We start from the raw sequence: 17,470 nt of genomic DNA, 5'->3' as shown, positions 1-17,470 counted from the left end.
TGTTTTCCGCTACCTTGTCTTCCAAGTTGCCAATTTGATCCTCTGCTTCATCTAATCTGCAGTTGATTATTTCTGATATAGTCTTCATTTCAGTGGCTGTATTCTCATTTCTGACTGGTTCTTTTTTATGTTTTCTAACCCTTTACTGAGGTTCTCACTGAATTCATGTACTCTTCCCCTAAATTCATTGAGCATCCTTATAACCAGTGTTTTGAGCTCTGTATCTGGTAGATTGCCTATTTCTGTTTTGTTTAGTCCTTTTTCTGGACTTTTGACCTGTTTTTCATTTGAGACATGTTTCTTTGTCTCCTCATTTTGGCCAACTCCCTGTGTTTGTTTCTGTGTATTGGATATATCATCCCTCACGGGTTGTGTATACCCCCCTGTTGTAGTTGAGCCTTGATTGCTATTGCCATGTCAGTGGGTGGGATTGATTCTCAAGTCGACTGACTGTGACTACAGTGGACAAGCCGTTGTGTGGATGCTGACCCCGTGGAGTGGGAGTTGCTTTAGCAGGGCTCTAGTGCCAGCCAAGTGTGCCCTTTGGATTTGTCATTTGTAGAGCTTGTTGGTTGGTGTTTGGATGTGGTCTGAAGTTGGCCACTGGTGTTTTGGTTCTGGAGGCTCTTGGGAGGGACTCTGGTACAAGCCAAGGTCAGCCACCATTTGTGCCTGCCTAAAGACCACCTAGAAGGAGCTACAAAGTGATCTGTGGTTGGTTGCCGCTTATACTGGGCTCGGAGGCGCTTGGGAGAGGCTATGCTGTGAACTGTGGTTTCTTGCTGCTAGTGCTGGGCTTGGTAGCCTTTGATGGGTACCACAATGTGAGCTGAAGCCTTCCGCCACTTGTGCCGGCTTTGGGGCCGCTCAGCGAGAGGTACGGGGAACTTCGAAGCCAGCTGCTGCTTGTTTGGGGTTTGTGGACCTTTGAGAGATTTTGGAACAGTCCACAGCACAAACTGACATAGGCAGCTTGTGTGGAAAAGCTGCCAGAAGTGGTGCGGGTGGGCGCATGAGTTGGGTGGGATCTCAGGAAATTACCGGGGCTGGGGATCATTAGCCAGGTTAATGGAGAGTTCATATTTGGTGCCCTCTTGTGTTTGCTGGTTGGGTGAGGGGAGGACTCAACAAAGGAGCAGTGGTGTCTGTTAGTGCTTTAGTCCCTGGAGAGAGCTGCCCTGCCCTCTGCCCCTCCAGCCCCTACCCTGAAGCCAGTCAATTCAGTTTCTCCCATAAGTCCCTGCATTGGAGCTCAGAGTGAGGTGCGAATGAGTGAGTCCACGTGCGGACCCCTCATGAGGATGCCCGGGACTCCAACAGCGCTCTCTCTCGGACATAATCCTCACTGATTTTCACAGCCAGTTGTTATAAGGACTCCTCTTTCTGGCACTGGTACTTTGGACTGGGTGCCTCGTATGGGACTCCTTCCTCCTCAGGGTGGAGTAGGGACCTCCACAGCTGAGATATCACTCCCAATTAGTAATCACCATGCTAGGGTAGAACTAGCCCGTTCCATGTCTTCACCCCTCCTGCCAGTCTTGATGTGGCTTCTTCTCTATGTCCTTAGTTGTTGGACTTCTGTTCAGCTAGACTTCAGTTGGTTCTTAATGATGGTTCTATAGTTTAGTTGTGATTTGATATGATCATGGGAGGGGGGAAGCACAGTGTTCACCTACTCCACCATCTTGATGGGAAGTCTGAATCTTAATTTGCACCTTTATTTTTCCCATTTGTTAAATCAGAGGTGGGGGACAATTTGGTTAAAATACCTGTAGATTTTTTTAAGTGTTTCTGAGAAATAATTTACATGCCAAACAATTCACCCATTTAAATTGATTAGTTTTTAGTATAGTCACAGGTATATAGAACCATTACCACAATCAATTTTAGATCATTTTTCATAACCTCGAAAAGAAACCCTGTACCATTTAACTACTACCTTTCTGTCTTTTAATGTATCTTTAGCCCTAAGCACCTACTAATCTACTTTCTGTCTCTATAGATTTGCCTATTCTGGCCATATAAATGGAATCATAATATACAGTTTATGGAGACTGACTTCTTTCACATAGCATAATGTTTTCCAGCTTCATCCATATTGTAGCATGTATCAGTACTTCATTTATTTTGATTGCCTAATAATATTCCATTATATGGATATGCCACGTTTTATTTATCCATTTACATTTGAGTTGTTTCTACTTTGTGGTTATTTTTAATCATGCAGCTATAAACATTTGTGTACAAGTTTTTGTGTGAACATATATTTTCATTTCTCTTGGGTACATACCTAGGAATGGAATTGCCGAATCATATGGAAAATCCCTAGTTTTGTCTCAATGAGAATATGTGTGTATGTATTTCTATGTGAATACCTTTTTACTGAGTTTTATTTTATTCAGAAAGAAAGCATTATCTTAGCACTAGAAGAAAGTAGATGGTTTTTATTACAAATTAGTTTTTTCTAAAAATAATTATATCTATTAAAAATTGTTTTTAGCCTTCATGCAGGATGCTGTGTTCTCTGCTCCTTTGTGAATGTCTGTGGCTGATAACCAGTTATGCTTATGATGATGACTGGATCGACCCCACAGACATGCTGAACTATGATGCTGCTTCAGGGACAATGAGAAAATCTCAGGTATTAGAAAAATGCACGTTTGTGTGTAAGACCTTATCAGTTCTATGATGGAAATAGTCTACTTTTGTTCATGTTTACACAGAGCTTTGAGAGTCATGTATCTGTGATTAACAATCATGCAGAATATCTTTCCTGACTCTCTTAGTCTAAGATTATTTTAACCTCACCTGGTTATTTCTGTTTTGAATTTGAATGTAAAGCTCATCAAGCAGCAAACTAATTTGATTTTAGTTCTTAACTAGTATATAAATTTGAGATTTTTTATTTTACAGTGATTCAGTACAGTTGAAGACTATAACAAGCAAAGTCAGAAAATGAAGTCAAAATTTTAGTCTTCCTTAACCATAGATTATTTTTACAACTGATAAATAAACCCTTTCTCTACTTTAGGGGAAATACGGCATATCAGAGAAAAAAGAGGTCAGTTCTGACTTGCCAATGGCTGATGAATTGTCAGAGTGTTACAGCAGACTTGATTCTTTAACTCATAAGGTTAGATTTCTTTCATTTATGAATTTTATATTTACAGTATGTTAAATTGCTGTCTATTTTCCTGTGTTTGCTAACATTATTTGTATGTAGTGTATAATTTATATATACAGTTGACCCTTGAACATTGGAGGGGGTTAAAGGTTCCAACCTCCTTCGCAGTTGAAAATTCATGTATAACTTTTGACTCCCCCAAAACCAATAGCCTACTGTTGACTGAAAGCCTTGCCGATAACATAAGCAGTTGATGAACACATACTTTGTATGTTATATGTATCATATACTATATTCTTACAATAAAGTAAGCTAGAGAAAAGAAAATTATTAAGAAAATCATAAGGAAGAGAAAATACATTTACAATACTGTATAAAAATATTGCGTATAAGTGGACCCGCACAGGTCAAACTCATGTTACTCAGGAGTAACTTATTTTTTAGTTACTCTAGTCTTGTTTTTCTTTTAAATAGTACTTTTATTTTCCTGTAATAACGTTTATCTCACTATGTCGTAATTATTTCTTTACCAGACTGAAAATTTCTTGGGACAATTGATAGGATTCCTTGATTTTCCATTACCTATTGGGACATAGGAGACTCATGACAAATGTAGCAAGTGAAGAAATGTGCCTATTACCAGTTTATAAGCGGAAGAGTTACTCTTACAGATATAAGGGGTTATTATAGTTTGTAGTAGTTACTCCTTCATTTATTCAATCCTTTTATTTATGTAGCTGAAGTAGTTTATGAGAAAAAAAGTCAAGATCATTCAGGGGTTTCAACTTACGCTGTGAGAAGCAACCTCTGTTGATTACGAAGGCCGGCTGAGCTGGTGGCAGTTTGGAGGGGGCCTGCATTGGAGATGGGGGTGGCAGAGGTCCAGAAATGCTGAGGGTTCAGACTGAGGCTGTGACAAGGGTTTGAGAAGAGGAAAATATTAGACTTTTCCAAGGTAGAAAAGGCAAATTGTGTAGCTGAGGGAGGAGACACAAGTGTAGGGAAGAGCTGGAGTGAAGGAGGGAGGTCTCCAGCTTCAGAGCCTGCTTGTCGACTGAGATCCCAGTCTATCTCACTTTGAGATCTGTAGAGGCCTGCTTGTGGTTCTTACTAAACGTGAATGTTGCCTCACCTGAATGCTAGCAAAGAAATGGGTGAAATTGGCTTCCATTTGACTGGGTTTTGTGGTATAGTGAGCTTGTTTGGCTGCACAGTAAAAAATGGAGAAATGCCCTTTTACAGAAATGTTTCATTCTATTGTTTGTGACTTTGGTTCAAACAGTGTAAAAACAATATTAAATGGAGTCTTGAGTCCTTGTTAAAAGAAAAATTATTTCTCGTAAAGAGAAATGTAAAGAATTTTAAAGGTTAGTAAACCTTCCTGAAAGCAAGGGAACTGCCCTGCAACTTTTCTCTCAAGTGTCCTAAGTTTGTGTTCGGTGCTAATTATCTTGTTTATCATCTGACGCCCATTTTCAAGGGCAATTCAACTCGTGGTCCACATTCAATCAAAAAAAAAAAGTTTCTTATCACAAATTCTAATGTCTGTAAGATACGCCTTACCCTCACCTCACAACTTGACCACGGTGGTCATAGAGCCACGTTCAGAGGAAGCCTGTGCTAAGGAATTGTGTGCTGAGGAGCTGCCATCTGGAGGACACTCTGGAGAAGCCATAGTTCTTGGCTTCTGGAAGTGACCTGTATAAGAGAGGACGATCAGTTGTTGACAGAAGTTCGTAAAAGGCCAAAAGTAATATGCTCATGCAAGAAATGCTTTGCTGTATCCTTCATTTCTTATTCTGGCTTCATCCTGTCTCTCTCTCTTTCTGTCTCTTTATATATCCTTCCTTCTTTTCTCCCTCCCTTTCCTCCTTCCTTTCTGTCGTTACTTTGGAATGAGGAAGAGACAGATTGGGCCACATGTTCTGCTTATCCACATCTCTGCCTCCTTGCTTCATGATCTTCAGCTTTAAAATTTCTGAAAGTCAGTAGAAAATCTGCCAGTCAGGACTAAGTGCTGGACATGTGTTACTCATTTGTTGCCTACTTGCCCTTTGCAAAGAGAACCCACAGACAGGCAAGCTTCTCATTTTAATGCAAACTTGATAAAAATGCAAGCTTGATGAAAATGCAGACTTGATAAAAATAACCAGCTCTTTACCTTGATCTTAATGAGGCCATAGGTTAGAAACTTGACCCTTCCATTAAACTTGATGCTAACTGTTTTTATTTTTGTGATTACAGATTGATGAGTGTGAAAAGAAAAAGATGAAAGACTATGAAAGTCAAAGCAATCCTGTTTTTAGGAGATACTTAAATAAGATTTTAATCGAAACCAAAAAGCTTGGACTTGTGAGTATTGGTGGTGTGATAGTAATCAGTGTAGGAGATATTTTCATTATTAATTTCAAATTATATAAAGCAGTGATAAAGCATCATGCTTTAACAGAGAATACCTGATTCGCCCTTTTACCAGACCTATTCTTGCAGGATTAAAGTTAGCAACCTGCTTTCCACTGGTTTGGTGGGAGGCGGCCAAGCAGTGCAGACCACGCCTCTTCTAGATCATGGGGATTTACTTATTCAGCTCCGTGCACTGCTGCACCACTTAATTGAGTTGGGGGGTTTAAATTTGCTACTTGAACTTTACTAAAGAGTAGGAACCGTAATAAACTCCTGACTTGGTAAGGAAATTCTATCCTGGCCCTTGTTTTCTACCACTTCCACACTTTCTTACTCAGGCGATGTAAGATCATTATATGTCGAGGAAAAGAGAAACGTGTTTTAAGCAGTTTTTTCTCTTAGCTGTTTACTGTGGCAAGTGCTGCTTTATAGACTTGCATATCAAGTGCATATTATTCATAATTAATGTTAAGAGTCCCCTTTTTATAGTCATTATTTTCACTTTGGGCAGTCAGAACATCAAGGGAAAGGAGTGTTACATGAATAATTTAATAATCCCACCTTTGAAAGTGAAAAAGCAGTTGTTCTCATCTGTGCACCCTTTAGTTCGAGTCTTATAACTGTGAGGTGGAGCAAGTCTGTTTTTATAGATGAGGAAACATGCAGCCAGAAAATACTTAAAACGGAGATGGGAAATATTTACATAGCTCCTGGAGTTAAAAAAAATACTAATCAATGACTGCTTTGTTTACTGATGATTTTTGATTTTACATGAAACGTCGGTTTTTCTTGTTTTATATTTTTTAGATAAATATCCACATTTACTCTTATAAAAGAAAAAACAATTTTCTCTAATTTACGTTAACTGATTAATGAATGTAAAATGTTTACAGTGATTTTGCTAACCTGAACTTGCCCTACTAACGATGGTTATAAATATCATGTATGTTCATGAAACTCAGATTTAACTGCTTTTTGAGGTCTCTTTTATTTTTCTTGTATCACTGCAAATTTTAGGCTCTCTGAAAACTGTCAGCAAATAGAAAGTCATAAACTTAATCATAAGGTAAAGACACATAGTCGACCCTCATAATCACGGCTCCCACGTTTGCAGATTCGCCTGCTCACTGAACCTTATTCATAACCCCAAGTCAGAGTCGCGGTCCCGTCGTGGTCACTCAGACGTGTGCAGAGCGGCAGAGCATTCGGGTTGCCTGACGCGCCCGTTCCAGCTGAGCTCCAGCGAGGCTGCGTTCTGCCTTCTGGTGTCAGCTCTCACACCATAAACGTGCACTTTTTCTTGGTTTACATAGGGCTACACTTTTTACGCCGTTTTCGGTGTGTGTGGTTATTTCACTACACGTACCAGGCGTCACACTGCCTGGTGTTCCTTAGTGCAGGAAGGCTGTGACATGCCTTACAGAGAAAATATCTTTTCGATAAGCTTACTTTAGGCCTTAGTTATAATGCTATTGGCTGTGAGTTCAGCGTTAATGAACCAACAGTATATAGTAAATAAGGTGTCTTTAAACAGAAACACATAAAGATTATATATCGACTGGCTGATTAGAATGTGCTCACAGGAACCTACCCTCGTATTTCTTGTGGAGCCATGGTTCAGGGTTTGCTGATTAGTGTTTGAGGTGACTTTATAGAACATAACTACTGCAGGTAGCAAGAATCAACTGTATTTTAGTAAAATATATATCACCTACTTGCCTAGAGTGTTAGAATTTTTGAAACGTTTTTCACATGTATTATCTTTGGTTTTCATGTTGGCCTGTGACACATATGTGGGTATCATTATTTTGTATGTGTGAAATATTGTGAACTAAATTATATATTTGGTTCCAAATTGGCTTTTGTCTTTAAATGTTTCACCGAGTAACATAATGATAAAATTCTCTTTTCTGTTGTTTGTTTTTTGGCAAATTTAATTCAGCCTGATGAAAACAGTGGTGATTTGCATTACGATGCTGAGATTATCCTTAAAAGACAAACCTTGTTAGAAATACAGAAGTTTCTCAATGGAGAAGACTGGAAGCCAGGAGCCTTGGATGATGCACTGAGTGATATTTTAATTAATTTTAAATTTCATGATTTTGAAGTGTGGAAGTGGCGATTTGAAGATTACTTTGGCGTGGACCCCTATAATGTGTTCATGGTAAGTTGGGATAAGGCAGACATGGTTAACAGTTTCTTTTTTAAATACTTTTAATGCTCCACCATAATTAAGAACCTGTACTAAGTCACTCATACCATGATGGACTTGCAGCACATGGTACAAATAATTTTGTGTGTTTGAGTCCAGTTCTCTTGTTTTTGTTGACCATTATCATTTGGACTGGGTATGACGCCTTGGCAGTGATTCTGCTTTCTGCTTCTTTCTGTTTTGAAGGTGCTTCTGTGTCTGCTCTGCATTGTGGTCTTAGTAGCTACCGAGCTGTGGACATATGTTCGTTGGTACACCCAGTTGAGACGTGTTTTATTCATCAGTTTTATCTTCAGTCTTGGATGGAATTGGATGTACTTATACAAGGTATTAAGTCAGTGGGAGGTTTTAAAATTTTTAAATGCTATTTTATAATAAAAGAAGACTATGACCCATTTGGTGCTAGTATATAACCTTGCCTCAGATAAAGGTCAGTGGCAGTGATTGGAGATGGGAGAGGGAGTAATTGGCAACTATATTTGAAATCATTTTTTAAAAAAAATACCTTTTTAGTGAAAAGGTTTTCCTTCCTCATAATTACTTACAAAGAAGGCAGTTTTAGTTCTTTATCCTTATTTGTTGCATTAAGACTTTCTTTGCTATGAGCTGAAAAGAGCTACTTTTTCTATTAAAAAATTTTAAACAGTCTGGTGTTTGGTGAGGACACGCTTTGAACTAAGGTATTTTGAGTACGGGGCGTAACCCTCACTGTCCGCAGTTCACGGTTTCCTTTTGGTGTCGGTCAGCTCGCTTTCGCACAGCATCAGGCCGAGGTCGCCAAGCTGGAGCCGTTAAACAACGTGTGTGCTGAGAAGATGGACTGGGCCGGAAGTCTCTGGGGTAAGGTGGTGTTTCCCTTCACCTTTTGAATAGAATGTCTGCGAATGAGAAAACAGTTTAAAAAAGAAATGATAAAATGCCACACGGAGGCTTTCTGTGACGGAATCTTTACTATCAGAAGAACATGCAGGAGTCTTAGGTTCCAGACTAGTGACTTCTGTGTTCGTGCAACGTCACAGGGAAGGAATAGGGACTGTATGTGCTGCCTCTGATGTTGTCTGTCTTCCTCCATCAGCCTGTGAAGGGTCTTGTGCTCACTGTGCTCATCTGCTTCCTACCGCAGCGTTTCGCACATTCTAGGTCCTCAGCGGTAGTTTATTTAAAGAAGTGAATTAACGTACATGTGAATTAATATCCATCTTAGACTTCATCTCCTTGTATTGATTTAATAAAATCTTATGTTGTAGTTTTACTATACTCTTGTTTTTTTACTGTGGGGAAAATTATTTTACTTTTTTTTCTTACAGATTTTATAAACATTCTCACTAACGTTGACTGCCTGTAGTTATATCTATCTAGCAATGAGAATGGTTTAATGTTTAAAGCAGTTTATAAATCAAGTCCATGATGACTGATCCAGGATAGAATCTCAGCAGGTTCTACAAATCCAGGTGTCCAAAATTAATGTTTCTTAAGAAGTTATGGGATCTAAACCAACCCAGCCTGCTTCCTGGCTTCAGGGGACAACTAAATGCCACCTTTAGCTCAGGCTAGTGCCTAATGTAAGCCCGATTTAGAAAAATTGGGAGAACTAAGATTCTTATATATTTTATAAAGTAAGAACTGACTTTTTAAATTGAAATTTTATTGAGATTATGATAGATTCACAAGTTAAGAAATAATACAGATCCCGTGCACCCTTTACCCATGTTCCCCCAGTGCTAACATCCTGCACAGCTACACTAATACAACATACTAATATCACAGCTCGGAGAGCGACTTCGATATGATTTTCACCAATCTCATTCAGAGTTCCCCAGTTTTACTTGGATTCATTTATATCTAAAAGAACAGCTTTTAAATAGTTACTTTTTAGAAATCTTTGTAAAATATAATATTTTATCTGCATAAGATTTATACAATTTGGGTTTTTTAAAATAAACATTTTGGACATATAAAAGATTTTTAAATCAGCATTATAGGTAATCTATTTCAAAAAAATTTTAAATTGATGTTAGTGTCGGGAGTAAAACCAAAATATTGCCTTATTTGGGAATGAAATACAACTTTTTTTTTAAATAACTCAGTGTTCTGTCTCTAAATAGAATGGCTTAGAAGTTCATGGACCTATAAGGATGACCCATGCCAAAAATACTATGAGCTCTTATTAGTCAACCCTATCTGGTTGGTCCCACCAACAAAGGTATGGATTATTTTATAAAACTTACTTATACAAAATAAGTCAATCCCTTGCATTTATTAAAAATTGGTAGTGTTTTTTAGTCATTTTGCTAATAATATTTGTTCTAGAAAAAATACTGTTGCACAGAGATCTTCCCGTTTTTAAAAGCATATGACAGCATTTTGATTTATATAACATAACTTTAGCCTCAATGCCCAGTGAATTTTGGCTCATTCTATGTGCCTCAGAATCCTTTGAGGAAAAAAATTAAGTTGCTTTTACCTTTCGTTTCAGGCACTGGCGGTTACGTTCACCAACTTTGTCTCCGAGCCTTTGAAGCACATTGGTAAAGGGACTGGCGAATTTATTAGAGCGCTCATGAAGGAGATTCCGGTTTTACTTCACATCCCAGTGCTGATAGTTATGGCGCTGGCCGTCCTGGTTAGTACGGAGCATTGTTGACAGTTAACTGATGCTGAAGTTGTTAGGCTTTGACGAAGCCTGATAATTGGGTTAAGTCCTACTGAATGGTAGGGAAAGGGGAATTTTAAGCGATACGGCTTCATTTGTGCTTGCACGTATGTGGTGCTTGACTTCGATTATAGACATCATGGCAGTGATTTAAAATAATACCTTTTTAAATTTGTTCCTTAAGCTTGGTGAATTAACACACATGAAATCAGTCGTTTGTCCTCTTGGAGAAAGTGGGCCGCGTTATTTCAGTCTGAGTGTTTGCAGCACTGAGAAGGGAAGAGTCGGGTGTGGAAGGGGCGAGTGCACTGACAATCTGGAGCTCTAGGACAGACATTTATTAAGAAAGAATGTTACTTATCATTCATCCGTGGCCTCTTTAGCTTTTTGTGTCGTTGGTTTCACCCTTTACCCAAATAAACCATAAAGAACTCGGAGGTGCCACGGAAATTATTAAAGGATTGTCCTCCTCCCCAAGGACACAAAATTCGCTATGCTATATTTATTTTGAAATTTTTCCTGTTTTCTCCTTTTTTTGGCTTGTGATTACAGGATTCAGTGGTTTAGGAGTATGTTTTGTTAGATGACATTAGTTGTGTAGTAGTAGTTTAGTCTCTGAAACTGAAATTGTAAAAAAAAAAACCCATCTTGTTTTTTCACCTGCTGCCTAAGAAAAGGCCTTTTGCTGCTTCTGCCTTCAAATAGTAGTAACTCTGGTATAGTGATTTTCAAAAGTTTTATTCTCAGGACCCTTTTGCATTCCTTAGAATTGAAGACCACAAAGAGCTCTTGTTTATGGGAGTTTTATTTATTGATATTTACCACATTAAGAATTAAACTGAGAAAAGTAAGAAACACTAGTGTACACAAGCACAGCCCATGTGCCATCAGAGTGAGGAAGTCACTCTAGGCCCAGAAAACTCTACCGCACACTCACGAGAGAGTGAAGAAGACTAATGTCAATGTATTACGAAAAGTTTTGACCTCACGCACCCCTCGCATGAGTCTCAGGGGTCTTCCTAGGGGTCTGTGGGGCACACTTTGAGAAGTCCTCCACAGGCTGAGTCAAAGCCTATCGAATTTTAGCTGTAGCTAAAGCCAGGTTTGTATTGGTAAAAAAAAAAAAAAAAATTAACCTATGGGAGAATGTTTACATGGTGATTACAGCTTAGAACAGTTTTCAGTATTTACCTTACATGATGAGTATAAGTATAGACAACATATGAGCAAATATCAGACAATTAGTACCTTCCAATTTAACTGTGTAGGCTTCAGCCTAACTGCCATTGTTCAACATGTGTCCAGCTGAGTGATTTCTCAAGTTTTATTCGCTACGCTGGCCCTGTATTAAAGAAGAGATCTCTGACGAAAGAACAGTGCAGTCATGTTTGTCCCTAAATACCGCAAGTTAAATTACATAATTTTGTTAGCACTCTGAATAAAAAGTGCCTCATAATTTCATCGTAAGTCAGACATTAAGTACTCAGGAATATGTATTTCTTTTCCTTCTAGAGTTTCTGCTACGGTGCTGGAAAATCAGTTCATATGCTGAGACCTTTAGGTGGTCCTGAAAGAGAACAGCCCCCAGCCCTTCAGCCGGCTGACAGACGTCGGCAGCAGGAAATTGATTATAGACCCCATGGTGGAGCAGGTGATGCAGAGTTTCATTATAGGGGGCGAATTGGCCCCACTGAGCAAGGCCCTTATGACAAAACGTATGAGGGTAGAAGAGATGTTTTGAGAGAGAGAGATGTTGACTTGAGATTTCAGACTGGCACCAAGAGCCCAGAAGTGCTTCGGGCGTTCGACTTACCAGACGCAGAGGCACGAGAGCATCCCGTGGTGGCGCCCCGCGTAAGTCGGCACCTGCTCCTCCCCTTGTCCTCCCGCTAGGCCTCAGTGCTTCCTGTGGAGCTTTGGGCTAAGTGTTTTTATGCCAACTTCTGCCCTTTACTGTTAATTATATCGCTAATGATATAATTATTCACATTCTCTCTTCCCCTTTCTGGTCAAAAGTTAGTCCAGTCTTCTCAGAAGAAATGAGATTTATTTTTTTATGCTAAATACTCTTTTAACAGTAGTTTGATAGCACAGATGGTAATTCGTATGAAATTCATAGGAAGCCAACAAGTGAGCATGACTGAAATGTCCACCGTTGAAGAGATGGAAAGAAGGCCTCACAGTGCAGACCGGAGCCCTCAGGAACCCATGGGAGAGCCCTGCAGTTGAGCGGGAACAGTGGCCTGGGGAGAGGCCGGGACCTCGTCTTCCCAAATCCTTTATATTATTTGGCGACACTATACTTTTTTTAACACAGGAATTTATTAGACATATATATCTATTTACACCGTGTTCACCTCCCATAGTTGAATTTCTTTCTGTCATCACATATTTGACCCCTTCTACTTCATCTGTCTCCCCTCTCCCCCCGTACCCTCTGGTAACCACTAGTCTGTTGTCTCTGTCCATGAGTCTCTGTCTGTCCTGTTCATTTGTTGCTTTTAGGTTTATATCCCACATATAAGTGATATCATGTGATTTTCAACGTTTTCTGTCTGGCTTATTTCACTTAGCATGGTTGACACCATACTTCTGACCTGCAGAATGGTGAGGTCTTTTTTTCCACCATTATTGGCCATTTAAAGGGACATTTCCATTTCTGTTCGAGAGAAGAATTTGTATTGTCATTTGCAGTTTAATTTGCAACTGTAAATCTTTGAAAAATAGCTACGAACACAGTAGAAGCGAGGCAATCGTGGAATCCCTTTCCATGGAGTTCTTCGTAAGGGGAAGCATCTCTGCACGTGTCTAAAACTTAGACGTTCCTTTCAGCTTTAATAGTCAATGTTTATCTGTCACTCATCGCAGGAATCCTCCAGGGACTTCTCATCCCACTTGCAGGGAAAGCCAGGGTTGCTGTGGTGGCCCGGGGCTCCCTCCATCTGCCCACGCCCCCCGCTGTTACCACACTGAACGCCACCCCCACCCACCCCCCCCCGTCCTCCCTCACCCCACGTCAGCCACAGGGGCCTCCTGACGCTTCCTGGAACGGGGAGCCTTTGCGCTTGCCATTCGCCGTCTGGAATTCCGTTCCCTCACATGCTCACATGGTTCATTTCTTCACCTCATTTCTTCAAGCTTTTACTTGCAGACCAGCGTTCCGACCACCCTGACTCAAACAGCAGTCTGACCCCACCACTGCCCCTCACTTCCAGCATGACACTTGTTAATTTGTTGCCTGCATCTCTCCCCAGCCTAAATGTAAGTTCCAGCGAGGGCAGGGTTTTGTTCCTGCTACGTCCCCAGCATCTAGAACTTAATACGTACTCAATAAATGTTTGTCGAATGAATTGTTCTCAGCAGGCAAGGAGTTAGCAATCCCGGCCACCAATCCTCTTGACCCTTCCTGAGCTTGGTCACTTGACCACTCCTGAGCTTGGTCACTTGACCACCTAGCATGTCCCAAGTGTCCTACTCCTCCACGTATAGTTCCTTGGGGCTTAATAACATTTACATAATTACAATCTAGCACTGGAACCAGGATCTGAAAGAATTCAGAGTTTGTTTATGACGGAATTGCATAGAAACTTGTTAAACATGCTTGATTACTAAACCATCACATTGCGTTACTTAAACAATTCAAACAAAATGTAACTGCTTTATAGGCCAAGTCACCTATTTTGGATACAAAGCCCAGAGAGATTGGTGGAATCCCAGGAGAAAGCACACCAACCGAAATCAGTCCTAAAAGCGGCCAGCCTCCTACACCTGTCTCTGGCCAGGAGCCGTCCGGGAATGTGGAAGGTTCACCTGCAGCAGCAAAGGCCCAGCCCAGGACCAATGCCAAAGGCAGCCCAGAGGACAGCAGCACGACCAGCCCCTCGGGCACTGTGGCAGAAGTAGGCGGAGGGGATCCGGACGGCGGCCCACGCGGCTAGGGGGACGAGGCTTGGACCACAGCCCCGAGGTCACCTTCGGATTTTGTAAAGTAGTCTCTTCACAACTGTTTACTACAAATATTCCGAGATGTACTACACAGGTGCCAACTTAAACATTAACATTTTTACTGATCAGAATTCATATATGTATTTGTTTAATTTCTTCTTTCATCTGTTTAACTTCTCTCTGATGTTAAGATACATCCCATAAAGTTGTGAAGCATTAATTTTGGAACAGGATCTATAGAACATGTGGCAGGCATCGCTAATTTTGAATAATTAAGGAGGCCAGTTTGAATGGTGGACATTGAAAAAGAAGTTTTATTTACAGGCATTTATAGGAACCAACTAACCGAAGTGTGTGTTGCCTGGTGGAAGTATTCTGATACCCACTTTAGTTAACAGAAAGAATAATTTGTTGTACATTGGATTCCAAAAGTGGTAGGTGCTGACGAACTATTTTCAAGGAAAGCCTGCTGTTGTCAAGTTTATTTATGTACCTCAGCGGCTCAGTCCGGCGGGAGGCAGCACGTCGCCCACACATCAAAGTGGCTTCGTAGTGTCCTGTCCTGCCTCCACCTCTCAATTCCTGCCGCTGTTACTGGGCCTGCTTCCTTACCCACCTTTTTTTTTTTTTTTTTTTAGCTAAGACGGAACTGACGATCACCAGGGGAATTTAGATAACAGCTTTTAAAGTCAGTCTTATAAAGTGAATAGACTTTGAGAATGGCTTTGTTCTTTCCCCACCAGATGAAACACACGGGCTTTTAAAGACCTATTTTCCTGGCTACTCAGAATCCCAGCAGTTGCAACTGTTAGATATTACGGTATCTTATTTATATTACAGCAAACCATATTGTTCGGGCCATAGGAAGTTCTCAGTTTTAGGGATCTATACATAGAGAAGAATGCCATAGGGAAAACAGGGTGTTTTTCTTAACTATAAAGGGGTGATACAATCAACATTTTTAATTCTGATTTTTAAAACTATTCTTTAAACTGTTTTTGAAAAGCATAAATTTTGCTGGTACCTACCTAAAAAGCAAATTTCACATACATTCAGGTGTCCTTTGATTTAACCTTGAAACTAAAAGTTATGTTCAGTTGCTTCGTAAGAATGATACCAGTTAGAAATAGTCTTATAACTTTCATCCAGGTATTTGTATCAGGAAAAAAAAGCATTTTCAAAGTATTTGCTTCCTGCTATGTTTTTTAAATAAGTGTAGGATATACCCCCCTACCCCCCCTCTTTTTTTTTGGCTCCCAGAAGTGTTGTGTAGATGTCTGGAACAAGTTAATTTTACATGTTAATATATTCTAGCTTAATATTGCAAACATCTTTAGTATTTCATCAGAGAAGTGGTAATTTTTCCCAAGAGATACAAAAATAACTTTATATAAAAATTTATAACAGTAGGCATATATTAACCAAGAATGAAAGGAAGCCTGCAGTTTCAAATAACAGATTTGTGAACGTTGATGCATATAAAGTGGTCCTCTCTGGGGGCGAGACACGTTCACACAGGTGACTGTGCTCCCAGTGCAGCAAGTGTCTGAACTGTGATTTGACCCTGAAGGGCACCGAGTGCCTCAGCTGGTACTGTAACTGTGAGAGTAGAGTTCATGCTTTTTGCACTCCTGATTTTTTATCAATCCAAAAATCTCAAAAAGAAAAAATTTTAAGTAAAATTTCACCTTTGTATTCTTTCATTACAGATAAATATTTGGGGTTGAAATCTACTTTGATAGCAAGGCAACATGCTACTGCCACGGAATGATGACAGCCATTAGTCATGCAAGTTGAACGTGCGTTAGTCATGCAAGCTGAACATGATTATCAAGGCCGGTTTATGACTAGAAGAGATGGCCTTGTTTATTGTATATCCAGTATTTATCACTAAAATTAAGGCTTATAGTTATAAGTTTTTAGGAAAATCAGAATGGGATAGACAGCTTTTAAAAGTAATTTTTAAATGGAATAATGTTGAATGTTTACAAGGCCTAAGAACTACCATATATACAAAATAAACCCTTATTTTACATTACTGTGCTCGATATGCTATCTTTGCTCATTTTTATAAGAAAAAGCAAAACTTATATGCAGCTTTTAGAAGGATGCTATCTCCAGGACATTGTATCCCAACTATAATATATAAAACACAAGCCAGGTGTTAAGTACTTGTGACAGGGTTTCTGTATGATCTTATTATGAACTAAGTATAATTTTCTCAAGTCCTTGATGTAATCCCAGATTATGTAACTGACTCTTCATTTTTTTAAACATCGGCCTTTTGGAGAAGTGATTCTCATTGCTGATCAAAGTCACCTGAAGAATTTTTAGAACGAGCTTCCCAGAGCCAATCCCAGCTGTGCGGGCAGGAACAACCAGAGGTGAACGAGTTCCAGCTGGCTCCTGGTGTGGGCATTCGCAGCATGCAGTTCAGCCTGAGTCTGGGCCCTGCTCTAGTCCGTCCTGGTTGTCTTTTGCTAAACGTTATGTCATGTTCTATTATGTATCCTTGTAAACCACCTTCAGTTTCTGGGAAGAGGAGGGCGAGGCTTAATGACAACTGAGACCCTAACCTCTATCTTTCATACTTGAGTTTTAGGAGTTCATCTGTTGTCATTTTCATGGCCTAGGTTCTTGACATAACATTTTTCTTTAACATCAGGGATTTAGAAAGTTTACAGCAGTACTTTGCAACAAAGGATACAATTTTCAGCCATGTATATGTGTGTGTATATATATATATATATGGTCATGCACCACACAAGGATGATTCAGTCAGCTGACCACACACAGTGGTGGTCCCGTGAGATTACAGTGGAGCTGAAAAATGCCTGGTGCCGTCTTAGCCATCACAGCCCAATTGCTTACGTGTTCGTGGTGGTGCTGGTGGAAACAGACCTACTGTGCTGCCAGTCACAGCCGCAGGCTGTAGCCCCTGGGTTTAAGTACTTTACGACATTCGTATGGCACGACAAGGCGTTTCTCAGAACCTATCCCCATCGTTAAGCGGCGCAGAACTGTATTTTCTCTTTAATTAAACAGTCTGAAACATGCTAAAAGTTTATTTCTTGAGTTTTTTATAATGGCTTTGGCCTAAAAATATATTGAAAATAGACTTTCTGTAGAGGGG

The 17,470-nt window shown here is 39.9% G+C and overlaps 1 protein-coding gene across 3 annotated transcripts in view; it reads left to right on the top strand.

Moving 5' to 3' along the window:
- The window catches only part of CLCC1 (chloride channel CLIC like 1), a 24,498-nt gene extending 7,099 nt beyond the window's left edge, over positions 1-17,399 (top strand). Inside the window, exons 2-11 of one of the 3 annotated variants that reach the window (XM_039841041.1) lie at positions 2,501-2,641; positions 3,032-3,133; positions 5,369-5,476; positions 7,470-7,691; positions 7,926-8,066; positions 8,486-8,579; positions 9,845-9,942; positions 10,216-10,362; positions 11,905-12,246; positions 14,058-17,399. In XM_039841041.1, the coding sequence (XP_039696975.1) occupies positions 2,501-2,641; positions 3,032-3,133; positions 5,369-5,476; positions 7,470-7,691; positions 7,926-8,066; positions 8,486-8,579; positions 9,845-9,942; positions 10,216-10,362; positions 11,905-12,246; positions 14,058-14,330 (1,668 nt within the window). In that variant the 3' untranslated portion in view covers positions 14,331-17,399. Of the gene's footprint in view, positions 1-2,500; positions 2,642-3,031; positions 3,134-5,368; positions 5,477-7,469; positions 7,692-7,925; positions 8,067-8,485; positions 8,580-9,844; positions 9,943-10,215; positions 10,363-11,904; positions 12,247-13,543; positions 13,783-14,057 lie in introns of those variants that run through there. The other 2 variants (XM_039841043.1, XM_039841042.1) reach the window with 2 other exon arrangements.
- Positions 17,400-17,470: the final 71 nt, after the last annotated feature.

Source organism: Pteropus medius, unplaced genomic scaffold, assembly GCF_902729225.1.
Source record: "Pteropus medius unplaced genomic scaffold, Ma_sr-lr_union100, whole genome shotgun sequence".
Lineage (NCBI taxonomy): Eukaryota > Metazoa > Chordata > Mammalia > Chiroptera > Pteropodidae > Pteropus > Pteropus medius.
Note: the sequence above shows the minus strand (reverse complement) of the source record. Positions and strands in the feature narration are given on the sequence as shown.